The sequence below is a fragment of the Megascapheus bottae genome, chromosome 16 (genome assembly GCF_031878675.1).
Source record: "Megascapheus bottae isolate mThoBot1 chromosome 16, mThoBot2.hap1, whole genome shotgun sequence".
Taxonomy (NCBI): domain Eukaryota; kingdom Metazoa; phylum Chordata; class Mammalia; order Rodentia; family Geomyidae; genus Megascapheus; species Megascapheus bottae.
The window spans coordinates 39,915,052-39,939,739 of NC_143524.1; the positions used below are offsets into that span (position 1 = coordinate 39,915,052).

General features: G+C 38.0%; 3 protein-coding genes across 3 annotated transcripts; 2 read left to right on the forward strand and 1 right to left on the reverse strand.

Annotated features, from left to right (window-relative positions):
• Window positions 1–3,592: 3,592 nt before the first annotated feature.
• Window positions 3,593–4,531, reverse strand: LOC150053246 (olfactory receptor 5P4). The gene has a single exon (XM_090348997.1). It carries the CDS (start codon window positions 4,529–4,531, stop codon window positions 3,593–3,595), a length of 939 nt encoding a protein of 312 aa, XP_090205123.1.
• Window positions 4,532–11,098: 6,567 nt separating this feature from the next.
• Window positions 11,099–12,037, forward strand: LOC150053247 (olfactory receptor 5p57-like). Its single transcript, XM_090348998.1, has one exon. It carries the CDS (start codon window positions 11,099–11,101, stop codon window positions 12,035–12,037), a length of 939 nt encoding a protein of 312 aa, XP_090205124.1.
• A 7,228-nt stretch (window positions 12,038–19,265) lies between these two features.
• On the forward strand, window positions 19,266–20,198 carry LOC150053248 (olfactory receptor 5p57-like). Its single transcript, XM_090348999.1, has one exon. It carries the CDS (start codon window positions 19,266–19,268, stop codon window positions 20,196–20,198), a length of 933 nt encoding a protein of 310 aa, XP_090205125.1.
• The last annotated feature ends 4,490 nt before the right edge of the window (window positions 20,199–24,688 follow it).

Below are 24,688 nucleotides of genomic sequence, written 5' to 3' on the forward strand. Positions count from 1 at the left end.
TGGAGAGGGTAAGGGAGAGCACAGAAATGGAGGGACAAAGAATGAATAAATACAACAGTGGTGCTCACTATGTTGAAAATAAACACCTTGTGTGAGGTGATGGGATGGAAAAACTGGGAGAGAACAGGGAATGGGTGACGTCCAAAAATAAATGTACTCTTTATCTGACTCATATAACTGCAACCCCTCTGTGCGTTACCTTAACAATAACAATAAAATACATGAAGAAAAAATGAAACATACTTTACTAAGTAGTAGGGTCTCAATTATTGATTCTGTACCCTTCAAATTCAGTACAAATGATCAAAGACCTTTGTCCTCCCATCAGAGAAACCAAATCGTTATATATCAATCCTAAATGAAGAAAATTAAATACTTTTAAAGAACTAAGACATCTTGAAGAAATCACGCCTTATTAAATCTGCTTTAATACCAACAGGAAAACATGGAGTACTAAATTTCAATTTTAAAAAAAGTACTGGTAAGCACTAAACAAATCAATGACAAGTGGGAAGCAATTTGCTTTTATCATTTTTCATTATTGTGAGACAAATTGAAATTTTTCTTTAAACACATACCTTTGAGTTAATGCCTTAATGAAAATAACTGAGAATTGGAGTCTTACTTAAATGAATTTTATCTGGTTATGTTACTTCCCTGATGTATGATTCAAGAGAAATAGATCCCTAGTTCTCTTCCCCCCACACATACAATGTTTGAATCCTAGTACTTTTTTATCCACTATTTCTTTTTCCTTTTGTAAAATTATCTTTAAGTAGTTGTTCAAAGGAGATACCTTTTGCCTAATTCTAATAGTAGAGCACTGTAAACTGTTAAATGCCACAAAAGAATGATGACCAATTATATAAAGAAGTAAACATTTTGGCATGGTATCTAAATGTACCTAAGTGTATTAACCAAATTATGGTAGATTCAGGAGGGAACTCAAAGGCTAACTCACAGTCCAACAAAATAAACATCAGGATACTGGTACTTGAAACCTAGAGTGGGATCAAAGGGAGGGAAGGAGAGAGGCCGATGAAGAGAGGAAGCAGGGACAGAATGCAGTCATAAAATTCAATGCATATCCTACAAAATTAAGAAAAATGAGGGAAGTTAGGAGAATGATGAAAGAGGTGACAGTGATCAAGATTCATTGTATTCATAAACTGTTTTGTTGAATGGCCACTCTTATGGACAAGGTAAAGATACAGACCTGTTTAATGCTTTCTTTGATTTGCTGTGTTTCTGGGCCATATGAATTTTTGGATTGCTTTCTCTAGTTCATTAAAGAATGACATTGAGATATTGATGGATATTGCATTGAATTTGTAGATAACGTTGGCAGGATTTCCATTTTCACAATGTTAATCCTTGCAATCCAGGAGCATGGGAGGTTTTTCCACCCCTTCTTCCTCCTCTTTTCTCTTTGGAGCAAGCCTTTCATCAGTGCTCTTGACACTTTTGGCTATACTGTGAGTGGATAGGTAGAGTCATTGCTGGACTGGACAGAACTGAAGGTTTACCCAGTGACAGAGGAAGTAAGAGTATCAAATTCTAGGATTTAGACCATGAAAATAGGACTATGGGTTTAACACAGTGGTAAAGTACTTGCCTGGCAAGAGCAATGTGTGCTTTTTGGATTTCGTCCCTGGAATCACACACAAACTTCCATATAGACAATATAAATATAAACCACATTCTTTAGTATCAGCTCTGAACATTCCTGATATTTTAGACTCCCATGTCCTTTCATTATTGGTCACCATTTAGTTGATTAAGAATTTGGGAGAGGAAAATGAACATAAATCTACATCTTCACTTAAAATAAAAAGGTACAACCATATCAGACATAACCTCTTCACTTTTTGCACGTGAAAGGTGCAGAACAAATTTCTGTATGACATTATTACAACCCATGGGGGGCACACTTGAGCTTCTAAATTAAAAGGATTTTGATAAAGTTAAGATCGACATGAGACCTATCTCCCGTTTGAGAGAAGCATGAAGGTGATTATGTAGATGAGCAGAGAGTGACATCCATCCCAAGTTTGTTGAAGAACCAGACCTCACAACAAATGCCATTTACTAAAAGAGAAAAGAAAGAGCCACCTGCAAAGGGCAAGATGAAGAAAACTGCCAGAAACAGCCAATGAAAAACCTCAACTAGCAGAGTGCAGCTTCCCATCATGATGGGAAATGGCTCTTTCCCACAAATCCTTTGTCAATGGGCTGTAGCTCTAACTTCAGGCCCAGAATTACTGAAGAGATCTAAATGAAGAACCAGCTTAGAGACATTTTAATGTGGGTTCTAGCAGCAATAGAGTCCATTCCCTTAATTTGGCCAGCAGAGAACTCTCCTCCACATGATCTCAAGATTTTCCCAGCACTATTTGCTATGCTAGTAATCACAGATAACCTAAGTTAAAGTGTTAATCAGAAATCATTGTAGAAAAAGCACAGGAAGCAGGGAAACAATCTAGAGGATGTTTTTATGCAAGACAGATCATGAACTGAAAACACCTTGACAGAGTACAAGAGTGTGCAGCAATCCCTCCTTGATTGAACTGTCATTTCCCATCTGTAAGCTAATTACTCAATGACCATCTCATTGTCTCACTCTCCTACCTCAAATAAAGTCTGCTTCCAAAATTCCACTCTAATTGTGCGTGTGTGTATGCCAGTCCTGAGGCTTGAACTCAAGGGGAACTATCCCTGAGGGTTTTTTTTTTTGGTTTTGTTTTCTTTACTCAAGGATAGTGCTCTATCACCTGAGCTACAGCTCTAGTTCTGGCTTTTTGGTGCTTAATTGAGGATCAGCATATCAAGGACTTTTCTGCCTGAGCTGGCTTTGAACTGCCATCCTCAGACCTCAGCCTCGGAGTAGCTAAGATTACAGGCATGAACCACTGGTGCCTGGTTCTGATTCCTCTCTGTGAAGATTTCAGCTACCAACCATTCTCATCTGACATTTATTCAGTCTCTTCTGTGTTACCTGGGTTGCATCTCATAGCTACCAAGTATATGAGCCATGGTTTGACTCTGACTTAAATAAAAGGAAAATGCACGGGAATATTTTTGAGATATTACCATCACAGCTACCAAATGTTTAAATATTCGCTGACCTAAATGGGGGCAGTTTCTTTAAAGAAGGGAATTGAAGTGCTTGGTTGGTCAGCCTCAATGTTTATTAGCATCTATTGGAAATGACTTTCCCAAATGTGATCTTTGATGGTGCAATTTAAAGAAATGTTGTCTCAGAAATATATCCCTTTGAAAATGAGACCCCATATTTACTCTGTAACTATGGAATATTTGAAGTTAGAAGCTATGTTCTGAAGTATTCTTACCTTGAATTATCCACACTTTATTTAGATCCAGCAGCCATCCATGTATGACATGGACGTTAAGTTAAATGAGACATTTAACTTAAAAAAATGGAAGAAGATTTGGCTTTCTCTTTATATTTATAGGCACTCTTCATTTGTGTACATGCTCAAGTTGACAATACATATCAAGACAGTATCAAACAAAAGTCCTTCCTCCCCCCACCCCAACCGAGTAGATTTCATTCCGGATGATGGAGATAAATTCAGGGGAAACAATGAGTTTTTGCCATTAATTTCCTCATGGCCTCTTTCACCTCCTTGTTCCTCAGACTGTAGATGAGAGGGTTTAACATGGGGATCACCACGGTATAGATCACAGAGGCCACCTTGACCTGATCCTCTGAATAGCTCGACTTAGGCATCACATAGACAAACAGGACAGTTCCGTAGAACAAGGTGACGGCGGTGAGGTGGGAGGTGCAGGTGGAGAAGGCCTTGCTCCTTCCCTCGGAAGAGCGCATCTTCAGGATGGAGTGCAGGATGTAGACGTAAGACACCATGATAGTGAACAGGGTGCTCACAAGGACAGAAGCAGAGGAGATGGAAGGAGAGATCTCCGCAATATACGCATGGCCACAAGAGAGCTTCAGGAGTGGGAAGAGGTCACAGAAAAAGTGGTTGATTTTATTTGGCCCACAGAAGGACAGGTTCACAAAACAGCCCGTGAAGGAGGATGCGTTCAGACATCCCCCCAGGTAGGAAGCCCCCAAGAGGAGGAAGCAGACGGTGGGGGACATCTGGGTGGAGTAGAGCAGGGGTGAGCAGATGGCCACGTAGCGGTCATAGGCCATGGTGGCCAGCAGGAAGCACTCTGAAGTCCCAAAAGCCACGTCCGAGGCAAGCTGGGCTACGCAGCCAGTGGAAGGGATAGTTGTTTTTTCTCTTAAGAAACTGATGAGCATGACTGGCGTGACGGAGGTGGAATACCCGATGTCCACAAAAGCCAGCTGGCTGAGGAACAAGTACATGGGCGTGTGAAGCTGTGGGCTGCTTCGGATTAAGAATATTATACTGATATTTCCCACCACAGTCACTACATAAACGGCTAGGAAAATGACAAAGAAGATGGCACACAGGGTAGGGTTATCTGTCAATCCCAAAATAATGAATTCTGTCACTGATGTATCATTTTCAGTCTCCATTGATTCATTTAATGGTGCCTAGTGAAACCAGAAGGAGAGGAATGGAAGTTGATGGAAATGACCCCACGATTACTGTAAATGCCTAAGCATAGTTTTGCCATTGCAATGTTAAATATGGTAATATTTGCCTAGGTTATAAAACAAACCCTTTGCGCAGGTACACTTTCTTCTCCAATTTCATGAGATATTAAAAACAGACTAAATGACCTTAGTATTCCTATTAAACACCCCTGAGCAAGTCAAACGATTTTGCACGTGAGATCATAAATGAAGGTTTACATCAACATCCATCACGACCATATAACATGTAACTCTAAGTTATTTAGAATATAATCAAGTAACTAAAATAACAATAGGAAAGGCACCTTTTGAAACTTTGTGTTTCTCACTCCAAACCTGCTCCTATGCTACCTTCATGCATATACTTTATTAGTTGATAAGGACAGCTGATTTGAACATCTCACTTGCTCATTTCTTGGGATAAAGAATTCACATGTTTGATTATACCAGTTTATACCGAGAGGCTGATGCTATCTGTATTTGTATCCTAGAGAATGTGGCTCGTGTGTAACTACAAGAGGAAACTAGCACTATGGGCTAGTATTAGGTAAGTGAATTGAAACCTGTGGAAACTTGTATTAGGTAAGACTGGGCTCTACCAGTTCCAGTCAAACAACCAGTGACAGGTAAATAAGAAGCCAGAGTATTTGACACATGGCAAAAGGATCAAGGAGGTCAGGCAGCTAGGAAACTATTGAAAGCAAGATCAACTAGCATTTTAGAATCATGGTCCTTTTGTTTAAAATACAGCATATGATCAAAGATAGGGAGAGTGTTAATATACTTATCCCTCTCCATGCTTATACTTTTAGGCTGATTTGTTTCCTTCCAGACCTCTATTTGAAGACTAAGAATATACATAAATAAATAACCATGCTTTCATCCACACATCCTCTCAAATTATCTTTAGCCAGAGCTATATGTGAATATGACAGTAGTATACCATGGTATGGCTAGTACTAAGGTTACAAGTCAGAATTCTCAGTCTATTTATTGTATCTAGATAAATACCAATCCAGGTATGATTTCCTTAAATTTTGATTATTTAAGGAGAACAAATATATGAAAGACTTAAAAGTTTTCAAAGTTGGATATGGTTGTTAGCATGGAAAACAGTCTGCTCAGCAGTAACAGGACAGAGTGGAGCCGTGCTGACCCAGCATCAGCTTCCAGCTCTGCCTCTCAGTGTATATAACCAAGGAAAATTACAAGAGGAGCATTCCTTACCTGTGATAAATGTATGACACGTACCTCATAGGATTCTTGTATCAACTTATACGCTGTAGATTAAAACAAAAACAGCAAGAATGATTACAAGGTACAGAAATGAAAAGTAAGCTGTCTGCCCCTAACACTTTCCTCCAAATAATTAATTTGCTACTTTTGGAACAGATAGAAGAATTAAGTATTTCTGGATCCTTAAAAATTAAAAGTATAAGTTTGAACTTCATCCACGGCAACCTTGAGGTTAAGCTCCAAGGAATTGTTACTGTGCAGAGGAGCCACATTTAAGTGTGTCTTCAGTCATCTGGGATATGGGTCCCAAATTCCTTACATCACTCCAATTTCAATTGGAGGTTAATGATTTCACTTGTTTTTCAAAAATTACACTGATGACCCAGTGGGATAGAGAACCTGCATTGACTCATCTATTGGGACATAAAAATGGGCACATAATTATGTAAAGTGTATGTGTGAAATATTTCCTGGATACCCAGAGGTTTAATTTGTTTTCAATTAAGTGGTTTGGTAAAGGAAATAACAACATTTTGCTATGATGTAAGTTCAATTTTGGTGTGTGTAATATGGCTACAGCAGCTTTGGGCACTTCTAAAATAAAGTCAAATGTAGTCACTCAGGTTTTCATGTCACATATGTTTAGAAATAATTTAAGTCAACTGGAAAAATTTGCTTTATAAATATGAATCCAGTATAATTGACATATTTTCTTTTCTAATCTAACATTTCATTTTATTTATATGGTACTGAGGAATTTCACTCAGGGCCTTATTTATGCTAGGCACGCAATCTACCACTAAGTCTCATTCCTAGCCTAACATTATTTTCAATAACTTTAAAAACATACATTTTCTATGCCTTATAGATTTGGTCTAAGATGCATGAAATATACACTGTATTTGTTGCACATACATTATTCCCCACTTCCTTATCTAGTCACTAACTTGTATATTTTCTCATAAAAAATGTAAGTTATGATCCAGCCATTCAAACTGCTACATCACCTGGCAAGTAGTTATAACCACATTGACTTTATAATGTCCTTGACCTGATTATAGGCCATTCCCTCAGAGGAAAGTGTCAAGTTCCTTTTATCCTGAGATTGAAACTATCACACATCCCCCCCCCCCCGGAACAAAGACAATTTACATTAGGAAGACTTAGCAGTCCAAACACCTCTTCTGACAAATCCAGAAATGAACAGGCTGGCAGGTTCCATCAATTGGGCTGGGAGAGAGCTAATGTACCTGAGTGGTTTAAAGAGGTGACTGCTGTGCCTAGCTTGGTGGCTTATGCCTATAATCCTAGCCACTCAGTAGGCTGAGATATGAAGAACAAGGCACAAAAGACCATGAGACTCATCTCCAATTAACCATTAGAAAACAAGAAGTGGGGTTGTGGCTCAAGAGGTAGGGTGGTAGCCTTGAGCTGAAGACCTCAGGGACAGCGCCCAGGCCCAGAGTTCAAGCCCCACAACCAACAAGAAAGAAGAAAAAAAGGTGAATGTTGACTTCATAAAAGCATCCCAGATGACACCTACAAAAATTAAATCCTTTCATCACTGTGTTTTCTCTACCATTGTCTTCATACTTCTGGATTATTATTTTTTATAACTAAGATACTGTAATTTTAATCTTAAGGAAATATATAAGGCCAGTTCTTTAAAATGTTGAAATAAGAAAAATTAAGCAATAGCATTTTTAACTTGACACTAAACCATTTTATACAACAAGAATATGACACTTTCTGATATGGCATACCCCTTCATTATTATTCATTATAGCTGAAGCTGTTTTTCTTTCTCTGGTGTGCAGGGTCATTGACTATGGCCTTTTGTATCCGTATTTAATGCCCTAATGTTAGGTATATAGAAGGCATTAAGTAGGTGTTTTCTAAGCTGAGGGTAAACCATTTTAAATGGTTTTAAAAAATGATCACTGGGGGCCGGGAATTTGGTCTAGTGGTAAAAGTGCTTGCCCAGCCTGAATGAAGACCAGGTTCAATTCCTCAGTATCACATATATAGAAAAAAAGCTGGAAATGGTGCTGTGGTTAAGTGGGAGAGTTCTAGCCTTGAGAAAGTCCAAGGACAGTGCTCAGGCCCTGAGTTCAGTCCCTATGTCTGCCCCCCCCCAAAAAAGCAAAGAAAACAGAAGAGAAATTTTGGGGGACCAGAAGTTTGGACTAGCGGTAAAGTGCTTACCTCACATGCATGAAGGCCCGGGTTGATTCCTCGGTATCACATACATAGAAAAAAGCCAGAAGTGGTGCTGAGGCTCAAATGGTAGAGCTCTAGCCTTGAGAAAGTCCAAGGACAGGGCTCGGACCCTGAGCTCAAGCCCAAGACTGGCAAAAAAAAAAGATCACTGTGCTAGAGTTAAATGGTTAAATGATTAGATAAACTCCCACAACACTCCATTTTCTTTCATTAGATTCCTGACCATGAGCCTTTTCATGGAGGACTAACTTCTAACAAGATTTTTTTCTTGGGCTTAAATATAATTTGTCATTGAAGCCTCTCTGAACACCTTGAACTGTCCTAGTTTTATAGTAAATAGTCTCAGAGAAACCTGAAATACGTTTTGCATTGGTCATATTGGCATAGATGCAAAATAAGTGCTGAATGTATTTCTTACCTGGTGCTTCCTGCTATTTGGCTGAGTTCATTTATTAGTTTTAACAGTATTTTTGGAGGATTAAGAAAGACTAATAAGCTGGCATTAATTCAATCAGAGAATATCCTCTGCTCATATTCAAATATCACAATAAATCTCTTACACAGTTAATTTATACCAATAAAATTATGAGCTTAAACTTGGAAAAGGAAGATCAAAAACAGCAGGAAAGATGTCATAATAAATCAATACAGTAAAAAGCAGATTTTAAGGGAAAAAATTGTAGGAACAAAATAAAAGACTATTTTATATTGATGAAAGGTATACTTGACTAATACATTAGGAATGTCTTCAAAATGCAGGATTCTGATATAGATTTTCAGCTAGCAAGCAAATTTAGCCTCATGATGTTTGACAAAGTGCACTAAAGGTAGAATGAACACAAGTTTAAATATTATATGACCAGATTATATATTATATGAACCTCTACATTGAATCAAAAACCAAAGACTCCATGAATTATCCACTCTGTGTTTTGTAACAAAATGTTTCATCTAAGTAATGTATAATGAATAGAAACCTACTTTCTTACAGTTCCTGACAGAGAAGTCCCAAATCAAGGCACTAACATGAAGACAAAAACAGAAGAATCCAAGAAAAGCAGAAGTTTCTATATTAATATCCTTTCATAGTATACACTTCAGAGAAAATTAGAAGATATATGGAAGGATGCCATACAATAATCAAGAATTATTTTTATGTGTGTGCTGAAACTTGAGACCTTGGCACTGAACCTTAACTGTACCAATTGAGCCATGGCTCTACTTGTACCTTTTGGGTGGTAATTGGAGAAAACAGACTTTGTTGGCTTTGAAGCTCAATTCTCAGATTTCAGCCTCCTGAGTAGCTAGGAATAAGCAATTGCCAGTGATCCAGTTCTTGAGATGATGAAACTAGTGAAAAAGAGAACATACTCAATGTTGTCTCTATAGGTAAAGAGAGAATTGGCAGGAGAGAGGGAAGTTTCTATGCTTTCTTTTTATTAATGGTTATAGATAGGTCACAAGAGCCATCCCTGTGAAGCTAGCATTCTGGATCTTGACCATATCACTGTACTGCATTAACATATAGGTTCTGATGTAACAAGACTGGCAAAATGTCACTATTAGGGGGAATTAGATAAACACCATGGAGAATATCTATATTGCTATTGTTTCAACTGCATGGGATCTACACCTGCTTCAAAAGTAAAGAGTTTAATTAAAGAAAAAGATGCTTCTCTAGAAATATATTAAAAACAATAAGTACCCCACGATTTTTCTTAAGAGGGATTCTTATTTTGAATTAAAATGGTTTATCACACTGTACTTTGGTTTACTTTTATGAGTTTGAATAGAATGGTATTAGCAAACCATGTAAAGATTTTTTCCTATAAAGATTCAATTCACAAAATAGTTAATTCATAGATGTTGTGAGACAAACACATTTCTGTGACATAGGCATCTGTAATATGCACACTCCTCATGGATTTTCAGTGCAATTTTCACCAATATGCAATGCCCTCAGGAGGCTATATCTCTGAAGAGTCTATTCTCATAAAAACAGCCTTGCTTTGCCTCTACAACTCCTCATATATTCTTATCTTTATATATACACACAAGTACAGGTGATAGTTTTTCTTTTCTTTCATATAAGGGCTCAATTTTTCATTTTAATAGACATTAGGGTTTGGTTATTTTAAGGTATTAATCATTTATCTCCAATCCAGCTGTGACTAGTTGTGATATTATTACCTTCATCAGTTGTTCAGCACAAGCATCTTGTGACTTCTTTGTGTAACAAAACAGGATGGCTATTGAAGAGATCACATAAATTGGGGAAGATTCCATAGATTGCAGTGAGACCCTGGAAACTGACCACCGGCCTCTCTGGCTACAGGCTCATAGCATTTGTGTTCAACATGTTTCTTGTCTACCATAAGGACACTCCTGTGGTAGGGAAGCATGGGGGTTTGTGTTGTATGCATTTAAGTTCTTTTCAAGGGTTATTTTCGTTCAAATTTTCGTATTGATAAAGTTAATATTTCCATTCTTTAAAAAGGGAAGGAGTGTGAAACATTATAGTTCAGACACAGAAATATTAAGTGCTCTTAATAATGGCTTGCTATTTCTCAGTTAATTTACAGCACTTAACCTTTGAATAATTAAGTCTAACAATATGTCTGGATGAGGCAATACCTCAGTGATTGTGTGCTGGGTGTGTATATGTGTGTCTCTTTCTGTGTACAATGGTGAATGTGATTAACAAGTACAGTCTGCTTTACACTGAATTTATTTATAGAAATATAGTTGTTATTTTGTCTTGGTTACTCTTGATTCTTCATGAAAGACAAACCAACAACATGGTGAATAAGTCTGTTAAGCTTATTAAACAAAGAGATTTTCTTTCTCTCTATTTGGGGCTATGTATCAATAAACATTGATATAACATGTATCAATAAATATGACATTACATGAGGTACTATATAAAAATTGCTCACAAATTTCTAAAGGAGTATCTACAGTTCTGTAACTAATATTATATTCATTTGGGAAAATAAATATGCAAGTAATGGTATGTCATTATATTCTAACAGTTCTTTTCCTTCCTTAGAGATGGGGACTGAAAACTACACGTCTGTGACAGCATTCATTCTTTTGGGGTTGACAGAGGATTCTACAGCTGGTGCTGTTCTATTCATTGTGTTTTTGGGAGTTTATGCTGTCACCTTACTGGGCAACATCAGCATAATCATGTTAATCAGAAGCAGCCCCCAGCTTCACACCCCAATGTACCTGTTCCTCTGTCACCTGGCCTTTGTAGATATCGGGTACTCTTCCTCAGTCACCCCGGTTATGCTCATGGGCTTCCTTAGCCAAGGGACTTCCATTCCTGTGGCTGGCTGTGTAGTCCAGCTTGGCTCAATGGTGACATTTGGCACAACTGAGTCATTCTTGCTGGCCTCCATGGCTTATGATCGCTACGTGGCCATCTGCTCACCCCTGCTTTACTCCAGCCTCATGTCTTCCACAGTCTGCTGTCTCCTAGTGGGGGCTTCCTTTCTGGGGGGAAGTATGAATGGTTGGATATTTAGTGGCTGTTTTTTAAGTCTGACCTTCTGTGGACCAAATAAAGTCAATCACTTTTTCTGTGATTATTCCCCTCTTTTGAAGCTTTCTTGTGCTCATGATTTTGCCTCTGAAATCATTCCAGCTGTTATTTCAGGCTTCATTGTCACAGTCACTGTGTTCATCATTGCTCTGTCTTATGTCTACATCCTCCTGTCCATCCTGAAGATGCGTTCCACCGAGGGCCGCCACAAGGCCTTCTCCACCTGCACCTCCCACCTCACCATTGTCACTCTGTATTTCGGGACCATTACATTCATCTATGTGCTGCCCAAGTCCAGCTACTCCACTGACCAGAACAAGATCATATCTGTGATCTATGCAGTGGTGATTCCCATGTTGAATCCCCTCATCTACAGCCTCAGGAACAAGGAGGTTAAAGATGCCATGAAGAAGTTATTGGCTAGAACTCACTGGTATTTCTGAAATGCCTGACTTTGATGTAAACTGAATGTATTAAGTATGTGAGTCATGTGCAATGTCGACTTGAGTTTTTCACCATGGGTCTTCTGTGAACTATTTTGGTTTGTATTCCCAAACAGCACTAATTCTTCCTTTATTGCTCAGGATACTACATTTGGGTAAGCACATTCATTTTTGTTATCTTCTCTATGAATATTGTCCTGCTTCGACATTTATAGAGCAGGCAAACAGTTGGATTTAACTGGGATTAAGATTCTGTTAAGTTCTGGGTGCCAGTGGCTCAGGCCTGTAAAAAAAAAAGATACTCAAGGGCCTCATGTCAGAAGGGTAGGATTGGAGGCCAGTCTGGGGAAAGAATTTCCATGAAATTCTTATCTACAATTAACCACAAAATAAACCAAGAACTTGTCTGGTGACAAAAACATAAGAAGGGGTATCAATGTGTGAGAAATAGTGCACCTATCTGGCAAATGTAACTGTAACCCCTCTATACATTAAAATAAAAAATAATAAATTAAAAAAATTAAGAACTTGTCAATCAAGTTGTGGAGCATCAGTCTTCAGCGAAAAACCCAAGGAAAAAAGTTCACTGGCCCTGAGCACAAGAAAAAGGAAAAAGAAAAAAGAAAGTATACTACCAGGCAATAAGATAAAATAAAGGAGTAAAATGTTTGGAAGTATATGTGATAGAGTATGAAATTTAGTCTTACACACTGGAATGTAAAAATAGAAAGAGAATGGTAATTATAATGAGCGATTGTTGTCCTTAATGTACTATGTTATCTCTCATCTCTTTTGCTGTCCCTTGGTTTCTCATATTGTTACAGCATTTCACCTGGTTATCTGATATATTGTGTATATGCATATTTGGTTATTTGTAATCGAATAGGGAAGGGGAGAAATCAAGTTGAGGGGAGTGGTAGGGGGAGGGAAATGGAGACCAAGACATGAGAAAGGGTATCAATGTATGCGAAGTAATGCACCTTCTATCTGATGAATATAATGTAACTCTTCTATTAATTACAATAAAAATATGAAAAAAAGAGAGAATGGTAATGAGATAGTGGGATGAATAGATTTCTGTGTGTGAAAAATAATTACTTTTGAGGTGTGGTCACTAAGCTCTGGATTCTGCCCCAGATTAAATTTGTTGTAAGTATGTGCTCTATTCAATACCTGTATGATATTCTACTGAACCTTAGTCCCCTTTGATTTCTGAGAGGCAGATGAATGCTGAGATGGAGAATAAACGTTCATTGTTCCTTTGTGCATCCATGTACTTACCCATGCTCCAATATACATGAACCAAGCATGCACAATCGTATCAGGAAATAGAAGTTAGAGAAATGATTGTCTGTGACCCGCTGTTCAAAGGTAAGACATAATATAACAAGGAGGTAGAAAAGTTAAAAAAAACTAAGGCTATGGAGGCAGGTGATGAGGAATGATCTTCTCAAGAAAATTGGCTGAAGTAGCCTAGTACAAGATTTCTGTAGGACTGCTGGATGTGATATTTTCCAAGTGAATCTCTAGGTTAATTCTTCTTAAGACTTCCCCCTCACCAAACTGTGAACGGAGTGTTTTGATTAGACCCAACATGAATCCATTCCCCATAGGTCAAACCAGTCATCTGGAACCAGGTTAATCCAGCCTGTTGATTGCTTGGCTATAGTGTCAACTGAGAAATGACAGTAGAATGTGTGTGGGTGGTTGTCCTACAGAATTATAACTATAGCCTCAGCAAGACAATGAGCCAGAGTTCATGGTTTAGGGGTGCAAGAGGTGGTGGAAGGAGTGGGTTGTTTCAAACTAAATGACACAGAGTAGTTATATTTTATTTGTTTCTTAATAGACAGTTGTAATTTAATGAGTAGATCAATAGGCTGGGCACTACTTGCAAAGTAGTAAACTAAGGTCTGGGATATCGCTCCGATAGAGGAGTGCTTGTCTAACACGCACTAGGCCCTCAGCTCAACACCCATTCACTTGGTTTCTACGTCTATCTTTTTACCAGTTCCATAGCAATGGATTACCATGTACTTAATATACATTTCAGTATCAGTATCGGTTTTTCCTTTTTATTTACAATAACTGAGGGTTTGACAAGATTCTAGAAATCACTTTGGTTAGTGTGAACATTCTAACTATTAAATTTTTTAAACCATGAACACAAGGTGTCTTTTTTTTTTTTTTGGTCAGGCTTGAATTCAGGGCCCAGGCACTGTCCTTGGACCCGTTTTTGTTCAAGGATAGCCCTCTGACACTTGTGTGCCACAGCTCCACTTCCAGCTTTTTCTATGTATGTGGTACCCAGGAATTGAACCCCAGAGCTTTGTGCATGGGATTAGTACTCTACTACTAGGCTACGCTCTGGGCCCCTAGATGTCCTTCCATTTACTTATCCTTGTTTTTCAGGTGTCAGTGTAAAGGCTTTCTTTTGGAACAGGAATTCTTTTCTTAATGTTCTTTGTGGAGAGATCATGAAGAGCAGTAATATCCACGTCGATTTTTGTTTCTTTGTTCTGTAACCTGCAATTCTGCCGAATTCATAAATTAGTGCTGACTGTATTTTTAGACAAATCCTTATAAGTTTTATACTTACGAGATCTTGCCATAGATAGACCACTATAATTTTGCTTCTCTTTCTATTTGGATATTGTTTATTTCTCTCCTTTTGCCTAATTACTGAGGAAAAGACTTCCAGGATTATTTTGAATACAAGCGACAGGTGGACAACCTTGCTTCTGTCCTTCTTTTCCAGGGAAAATTTTGTTTTGTACTATTGAATCAGTTTTTAGTTAGGAATTTTTCATATTAACCCCTATTGTATTAATTTCTTCCACATCATATTGAATGAGAATAATATTGTAAATGTATAATAACTTGCATCAAATATATTTTAGCCTACCAGGATGATTTTATACCTTTTATTACGCATTCGGTATCTCCTAGTTTAATTTGCATAAGTTAAATCCTAATCTAATTCACAGACAAAATTTTTTCACTAGTTATGCATCTGCTCCTTTTAAAAATATGCACTGTTCAATTCTGTATTTAATAATTTGTTGAGGACTTTTATGTCTCGGTTCATCAGGTATATCAATCCGCAGTTTCATTTTTTGAACTGGCTTTGTCTGGATTTGATATCAGAAGAGATTGAGGAGGGTTGAGGATCAAGGAAGACTAAAAGGGCTGGGTCTGATGGCACATGCCTGTACTCCTAGCTACTCAAGAGGCTGAGATCTGAGGATCAAGGCTCAAAGCCAGCCTGGGCACAAAAGGACCTGAGACTCTTATCTCCAATTAACTCCTAGAAAACAGAGAGTGGGGCTTGGCTCATGGTAGGAGAGTAGCCTTGAGCTGAAGAGCTCAGGCACAGCACCCAGGCCAAATTCAAGTCCCATGACCCACAAAAATAAAAAAGACTAAAAGGGACAATGAATTTAATCAGAGAACATTCTGTGCATATTTTTAAATATCAAAAAAGCTTCACACAGTTAATTTATGCCAACATATCACTGTGAACTTGGAAGAAGAAGATCAAAACTAGCATGAACACAGCAGAGTAAAACATCAGTACTGTACAAAGCAGATTTTAAGTGGAAATGGCTATGAAACACAAAATAAAAGAGTATTTTATATTGGTGAAAGGAAACTGGACATGTCTTCAAAAACGCAGGATTCACATTTAGATTTTTAGCTAACATGCAGATTCTGCCTCAAGTTATTCTACAAGGTCCACTAAGATAGAATGAATATAAGTTTATATATTATAGGACCAAGTTATATATTATATGACCCTCTGCATTGACTCAAAACTCAAAGACTTCACGACTTGATCCACTCTGTGCTTTTGTAACAAAGTATTCAGTCTGTTCAATTTATAATTAACAAAACCTTAACTTCTTTCCTGGAATTTGACCTAGTGGTAGAGTGCTTACCTAGCATGCACAAAGACCTGTGTTCAATTCCTCAGTACCACATATATAGAAAACCTGGAAGTGGTGCTGTGGCTCAAGTGGTAGAGCACTAGTCTTGAGGAAAGCCCAAGGATAGTGCTCAGGTCCTAAATTCAGTCCTCAGGACTGGGAAAAAACTTAACTTTCTCAAAGATCATATCAAGGAAGCCCAAGATCAATGCACATGCATAAAAAAGATGAAAATGAAAGAATCAAAGAGAAGCAGAACTTTCCATATCTATATCATTAAAACCTTGTTGCAAAGGTGATGAATTGGGTGTGTGTAGGGGGGGTTGAAGTCACATAAGTAAGGTAATGAGTACATTTCCTTTTAAAGACCTACTCCTCTATTTTCTTCCGCTTGCCACTCCCCATGCCTTACCGCCAGACTGTAAAGGTCATTTCTCTAGCGAGAACTATTGTTGCATTAGTTCATCCTTTGTCTTGGTGTTTCTGTGATTCCCTTTTCCTTCCACAGATCAGATACACTAACATACAAGTAAAAGGATACAGAGTACTGGGGAAAAAAAACACAAATGGAAATAAAGCACAGAGGACATAAAAAGAACTTCTTTTTTCCAATTCTTGGAGTTCATTTTGACATGCCTCATTTTCTATGGTCCTGTGCACTTAAATTGGACTATTACAATCCCCTCCTAAGAATATTATAGACATATTCTAGTTCTTACAAATGAGGGAAACCCTGCAACCTATATTTCTTTGGGCCTGCCTCGCTTCACTTAATATAGTTTTCTTTTAGGTCTTTCCACTCCTTTATGAATGGGGCGGTCATTCTTTCTGATGGCAGCATAGAACTCCATTGAGTAAATATACCATTTCCTCTTGATCCAATCATATACTGAGGGACATCGGGGTTGGTTCCATATCTTTGCTATGGTAAATAATGCCACAATGCTGGTGTCTTTAGTATGGCCTTGTTTTTGGTCATTTGGGTATATGACAATGAGCGAGATTCCTGGGTCATAGAGGAGCTCTATATTTAGTCAGCAGAGGAATTTGTTGCTATTGTTATTTTGAACAATGACCATCCTAACTGGGGGAAGTAGATTATCAATGTTGTTTTGATTCACATTTCTTTAGGGCAAGAGATGTTGAGCATTTCTTCTTATTTCCTGCTCACCGAAGTCTCCCTTTATGTCTTTACCCCGCTTGTTAATGGGGTGGATGTTTGTTTGAGGATATGTGCTCGGGAATTTAATTTTTGAGAACTAACTAAATTTTAGATATGACTCCCCATCTATTCACAGTGTAGAATTCAAAGAAAGAAATTCCCAGAGACTTGGAAGGATGTCATACAATATTCAAAATTACTTTTATGTGTGTGCTGCTACTCAGAGTCCTGACACTAAACCCTATTACCTTTAGCACTCCAGGCTATTTACCTACTTGAAGCCTTTTGGTCGAAACCCAAGAAAATCATTTCACAGACTTTTCTGGCTTTGAATCTCAATTCTCAGCTCTCAGCTTCCTGAGTAGCTAGGACTGAAGATGTAAGCTCACAGTACTCACCAATGATTCAGTTCTTGAAATGATGAAACCAGAGAAATGGAGAACATATTCAATGTTTTCTCTACAGGTAAGGAAAGAATTGGCACAGAGGGAGGTTCTTGTGCATTTTTCAACTGATGGTCATAGATGGGTCACATGACCAGCAAGCATCCTGAATCTTCACCATATCACTTTATCAACACACTGGTTGTGCTGTTCTACCAATGTTTGGCCAAATGTCACTCTTAGGGGAACCTCGATAAGCACCACATAGTTCGTCTGTGCTGTAATGTTTCCTTCGATTGCATGTGGATCAGTATCTACTCTAAAATTTAATAGCTTAATTAAAGAAAATGTTGGTATTCTCTAGAAACATACTGAAAACAATAACCCCTTTTTCTTAAGAAAGTTTCTATTCTGATTTAAATTGTTTCTTTCACACTGTACCCTAGTTTACCTTTATGAGTTGTAATCGAATGGATTTAGCAAACCATGTGAAGATTTTTCCTGTAAAGATTCAATGCACAAAACACTTAATTCATAGATGTTGTGAGACAAACATATTCTGTGACATAGGCATCTGTAATATGCACACTCCTCATGGATTTTCAGTGCAATTTTCACCAATAAGCAATGCCCTCAGGAGGCTATATCCCTAGAGAGTCTATCTCATAAATACAGCCTGGCTTTGCCTCTACAACTCCTTCACATATGATCTTATCATTGTATGTACATACATGTGCTGGAAATAAGTAGCTTTCCTTTTGAAATAAGTGTTCTGCTTTTCATTTTAATAGACATTAGGGTTTGGTTATTTTCAGATATTAATCATTTATCTCCAATCCAGCTGTGACTAGTTGTGATATTATTACCTTCATCAGTTGTTCAGCACAAGCATCTTGTGACTTCTTTGTTTGTGAAACAAGCAGGATGGCTATTGAAAAGATCACATAAATTGGGGAAGATTCCGTGGATTGCAGTGAGACTCTGGAACCTGGCCACAGGCCTCTTTGGATGCAGGCTCATAGCATTTGTGTTCAACATGTTTCTTCTCTACCATAAGGACACTCCTGTGGTGGGGAAGGATGCAGTCTTGTGTTGTGTGCATTTATGTTCTTTTCAAGGGTAAATTTTCATTCAATTTTTAGTATTGATAAAGTTAATATTTCCATTCTTTGAAAAGGTAAGAAAAGTGAAACTTTTTAGTTCAGACACAGAAATGTTGAACGCTAATAATAATGACTTGCTCCTACTCAGTTAATTTACATGGAACACCACTTAAGCTTTTAATAATTAAGTCTAAGAATATGTCTGGATGAGGCAATGCCTCAGTGAGTGCGTATGGGTGTGTGTGTGTGTTTCTGTGTGGATACAATTGTAATGTGATTAAGTGCTGTCTGCTTCACACTGAACTATTTATAGAAATACAAGTTGTCATTTTGTCTTGGTTACTCTTGATTCTTCATGAAAGACAAACCCCCAACATGGTGAATACAGGATTTGAGTCTGTTAAACTTATAAAGAAGGGTTTTATTCTCTCTCTCTGTTTGGGACTATGTATCAATGAATATTGATATGAAATGTATCAATAAATATGACATCACATTAAGTACAATATAAAAATTGCTCCAGAATTTCTAAAGGAGTGTCTACAGTTCTGTAACTAATATTACATTGATATGGGAAAATAAATATGCAAGTAATGATATGTCATTATATTCTAACAATTCTTTTCCTTTCAGTGGATACGATCTTCCTTAGAGATGGGGACTGAAAACTACACGTCTGTGACAGCATTCATTCTTTTGGGGTTGACAGAGGATTCTACAGCTGGTGCTGTTCTATTCATTGTGTTTTTGGGAGTTTATGTTGTCACCTTACTGGGCAACATCAGCATAATCATGTTAATCAGAAGCAGCCCCCAGCTTCACACCCCAATGTACCTGTTCCTCTGTTACCTGGCCTTTGTAGACATCGGGTACTCTTCCTCAGTCACCCCGGTTATGCTCATGGGCTTCCTTAGCCAAGAGACTTCCATTCCTGTGGCTGGCTGTGTAGTCCAGCTGGGCTCAGTGGTGACATTTGGCACAACTGAGTCATTCTTGCTGGCCTCCATGGCTTATGATCGTTATGTAGCCATCTGCTCACCCCTGCTTTACTCCAGCCTCATGTCTTCCACAGTCTGCTATCTCCTAGTGGGGGCTTCCTTTCTGGGGGGAAGTATGAATGGTTGGATATTTAGTGGCTGTTTTTTAAGTCTGACCTTCTGTGGACCAAATAAAGTCAATCACTTTTTCTGTGATTATTCCCCTCTTTTGAAGCTTTCTTGTGCTCCTGAATTTGCCTCTGAAATCATTCCAGCCATTTCTTCAGGCTCCATCATCGCAGTCACTGTGTTCATCATTGCCCTGTCTTATGTCTACATCCTCGTGTCCATCCTGAAGATGCGTTCCACCGAGGGCCGCCACAAGGCCTTCTCCACCTGCACCTCCCACCTCACTGCCGTCACTCTGTTTTTTGGGACCATTACATTCATCTATGTGCTGCCCAAGTCCAGCTACTCCACTGACCAGAACAAGATCATATCTGTGATCTATACAGTGGTGATTCCCATGTTGAATCCCCTCATCTACAGCCTTAGGAACAAGGAGGTTAAAGATGCTATGAAGAAGTTATTGGCTAGAACTCACTGGTAGTTCTGAAATGCCTGACTTTGATATAAACTGAATGTATTAAGTATGTGAATAATGTGCAATGTTGACTTGAGTTTTTCACCATGGGTCTTCTGTGAACTATTTTGATTTGTATTCCCAAACAACACTCTTCCTTTTTTACTCAGGATATTAAATTTCGGTAAGCCCATTCATTTTTGTTATGTTTTCTCTACGAACATTGACCTGAGTCAAATTTATAGAGAAGGCAAGGAATTTCTATTTAACTGGCATTAAGATTCTGTTCAGGGCTGGGTGCCAATACCTCAGTCTTGTAACAAAAGATACTCAAGGGCCTCATATCAGAAGGGTAGGACTGGAAGCCAGTCTGGGGAAAGAATGTCCATGACATTCTCATCTACAATTAACCACAGAAAAACAAGATCTTGTCTGGGGACAAACACATGACAAGGGGTATCAGTGTGTGAAAATTAGTGCACCTTCTGTCTGGCGAATGTAACTGTAACCCCTCTATACATTTAAATAAAAAAGGAGAGCTTGTCAATCAAGTTGTGGAGCATCAATCTTCAGCGACAAACTCAAGGAACAGTTTACTGGCCCTGAGCTCAAGAAAAAGGAAAAATAAAAACGGACAGGGATTATGATAAAATAAAGGAGTAAAATGTGGGAGTATATGTAATGGGGTAAGAAATTTCGTCTTACACACGGGAATATAAAAATAGAAAGAGAATGGTAATTAGACAGTGGGATGAATAGATCTCTGTGTGTGATTAAATAATTATTTTGAGGTATGGTCACTAAAGCTATGGATTCTGCCCCAGATTAAATTTGTTGTATGTATGCACCCGATTCAATACCTGTATGATATTCTACTGAACCTTAGCCCCTTTGATTTCTGAGAGGCAGATGAATGCCGAGATGGAGAATAAAGTTTCATTGTTCCTTCATAATCCATGTACTTACCCATCCTCCAATATACATGAACCAAGCATTCACAATAATATTAAGAGGTGGTAGAAGGAGTAGGTTGTTTCAAACAAAATGACACAGAGTAGTTATATTTTATTTGTTTCTTGATAAACTACTGTGATTTAATGAGTAGATCAATAGGCTGGGCACTACTTGCAAAGTAGTGAACTAAGGTTTGGGATATCGCTCCAATAGAGGAATGCTTGTCTAACACGCACTAGGCCCTCAGCTCAACACCCATTCACTTGGTTTCTACGTCTATCTTTATACCAGTTCCATAGCAATGGATTACCATGTACTTAATATACATTTCAGTATCAGTATCGGTTTTTTCTCAAGACTGCTTAGACTATTTAGAGCCTTTTTATTTACAATAATTGAGATACGCATAGGGTTTGACAAGAATCTAGAAATCACTTTGGTTAGTGTGAACATTCTAACAGTATTAAATTTCCTAATCCATGAACACAAGGTGTCATTCTTTTTGTAGTCAGGCTTAAATTCAGGGCTCAGGCACTGTCCTTGGACCCATTTTTGCTCAAGGATAGCCCTCTGACACTTGTACCACAGCTCCACTTCCAGCTTTTTCTATGTATGTGGTAGCCAGGAATTGAACCCCAGAGCTTTGTGCATGGGATTAGTACTCTACTACTAGGCTACACTCTGGGCCCCTAGATGTCCTTCCATTTACTTATCCTTGTTTTTCAGGTGTCAGTGTAAAGGCTTTCTTTTGGAACAGGAATTCTTTTCTTAATGTTCTTTGTGGAGAGATCATGAAGAGCAATAATATCCACGTCGATTTTTGTTTCTTTGTTCTGTAACCTGCAATTCTGCCGAATTCATAAATTAGTGCTGACTGTATTTTTAGACAAATCCTTATAAGTTTTACACTTATGAGATCTTGCCATAGATAGACCACTATAATTTTGCTTCTCTTTCTATTTGGATATTGTTTATTTCTCTCCTTTTGCATAATTACTGAGGAAAAGACTTCCAGGATTATTTTGAATACAAGCGACAGGTGGACAACCTTGCTTCTGTCTTTCTCTTCCAGGGAAAATTTTGTTTTGTACTATTGAATCAGTTATTGGTTAGGAATTTCTCATATTTACCATTATTATATTGAGTTAATTCCCTTCCACATCTCATTGAATGGGAGTGTTATTGCAAATGTGTAACTTACATCAAATATATTTTGCCTATCTATTAGAATGATTTTATAGTTTTTATTGTTTAATCCATATCTCCTGGCTTAATTTGTGTAAGTTATATTGTAATCTAATTCACAGACAAGTTTTGTTCACAAGTTATGCATCTGATTCTTTTAAAAATATGCACTGTACAATTCTGTTTTTAATAATTTGTTGAGGACTTCTATGTCTAAGTTCACCAGGTATATCAATCTGCAGTTTTATTTTTTGAACTGGCTTTGTCTAGATTTGATATCAGAAGAGATTGAAGAGTTGAGGATTAAGAAAGACTAAAAGAGCCAGGCGTGGTGGCTCACACCTGCAATACTAGCTACTCTGGAGGCTGACATCTGAGGATCACGGTTCAAAGCCAGCCTGGGCACAAAAAGACCTGAGACTCTTATCTCCAATTAACTCCTAGAAAACATAGAGTGGGGCTTGGATCAAGATAGGAGAGTAGCCTTGAGCTGAAGAGCTCAGGAACAGCACCCAGGCCAAGTTCAAGACCTATGACACATGGAAAAAAAAAAAAAAAGACTAAAATAGGGCTGGGAGTTTGGCCTAGTGGCAGAGTGCTTGCCTAGCATGCACGAAGACCCAGGTTCAATTTCTCAGTACCCACATACATAGAAAAAGTCAGAAGTGGTTCTGAGGCTCAAGTGGTAGAGCTCTAGCCTTGAGAAAACCCAAGCACCGTGCTCAAGCCCTGAGTCAAAGCTCCAAACTAACAAAAACAAAACCAAAAAAAAGACAAAAATAGATGATGAATTTGATCAGAGAACGTTCTGTGCACATTTTTAAATATCAAAAAAGCTTCACACAGTTAATTTATGCTAACATATCACTGTGAACTTGGAAGAAGAAGATCAAAACTAGCATGAGCACAGCAGAGTAAAACATCAGTACTGTACAAAGCAGATTTTAAGTGGAAATGGCTACAAAACACAAAATAAAAGAGTATTTTATATTGGTGAAAGGAAACGTGACTAACATATTGGACATGTCTTCAAAAATGCAGGATTCACATTTAGATTTTTAGCTAGCATGCAGATTCTGCCTCATGATATTCTACAAGGTCCACTAAGATAGAATGAATATAAGTTTATATATTATAGGACCAAGTTATATATTATATGACCCTCTGCATTGACTCAAAACCCAAAGACTTCACGACTTGATCCACTCTGTGCTTTTGTAACAAAGTATTCAGTCTGTTCAATTTATAATTAACAAAACCTTAACTTCTGGCCTGGAGTTTGGCCTGGTGGTAGAGTGCTTGCCTGGCATGCACAAAGACCTGTGTTCAATTCCTCAGTACCACATACATGGAAAAGCTGGAAGTGGTGCTGTGGCTCAAGTGGTAGAGCTCTAGCTTTGTGGAAAGCTGAAGGATAGTGCCTAAGTCCTGAACTCGGTCCTCAGGACTAGAAAAAAAGCTTATCTTTCTCACAGTTTATATCAAGGAAGCCCAAGATCAATGCACATGCATAAAAAAGATGAAAATGAAAGAATCAAAGAGCAGAAGTTTCCATAACAATATCTTTAGATAATTGTTGCAAAGATGATGAATTGGGTGTGTGTAGGGGGTGTTAAAGTCACATAAGTAAGGTGATGAGTATATTTCCTTTTAAAGACCTACTCCTCTATTTTCTCCTTCTTGCCACTGCCCATGCCCTACTGCCAGACTGTAAAGTTCATTTCCAACACAGTGTCTAGTGAGTATTATTGTTACATTAGTTTATCTTTGTCTTGGTGTTTCTGTGATTCCCTTTTCCTTCCACAGATCAGATAAACTTACACAAGTAAAAGGGTACAGATCACTGGAAAAAAAAAAGAAAACAAATGGAAATAATGGCACCAAGGACATAAAAAGAACTTCTTTTTTCCAATTCTTAGAGTTCATTTTGACATGCCTCATTATCTATGGTCCTGTGTACTTAGATTGGACTATTACAATCCCCTGCTAAGAATATCATAAACATATTCTAGTTCTTACAAATGAGGGAAACCATGCAACCTATATTTCTTTGGGCCTGCCTCGCTTCACTTAATATAGATTTTTTTTCCAGGTCTTTCCATTTCCCTATGAATGGGGCAGTCATTCTTTCTGATAGCAGCATAGAACTCCATTGTGTAAATATACCATTTCCTCTTGATCCAATCATATACTGAGGGACATCGGGGTTGGTTCCATATCTTTGCTATGGTAAATAATGCCGCAATGCTGGTGTCTTTAGTACGGCCTTGTTTTTGGTCATTTGGGTATATGATGATGAGTGAGATTCCTGGGTCATAGAGGAGCTCTATATTTAGTCAGTAGAGGAATTTGTTGCTATTGTTATTTTTAATAATGAC

Excerpts from the sequence above, each read along its gene's own strand:
- LOC150053246 (XM_090348997.1), bottom strand. The coding sequence starts at position 4,531 with ATGGAGACTGAAAATGATACATCAGTGACAGAATTCATTATTTTGGGA.
- LOC150053247 (XM_090348998.1), top strand. The coding sequence starts at position 11,099 with ATGGGGACTGAAAACTACACGTCTGTGACAGCATTCATTCTTTTGGGG.
- LOC150053248 (XM_090348999.1), top strand. The coding sequence starts at position 19,266 with ATGGGGACTGAAAACTACACGTCTGTGACAGCATTCATTCTTTTGGGG.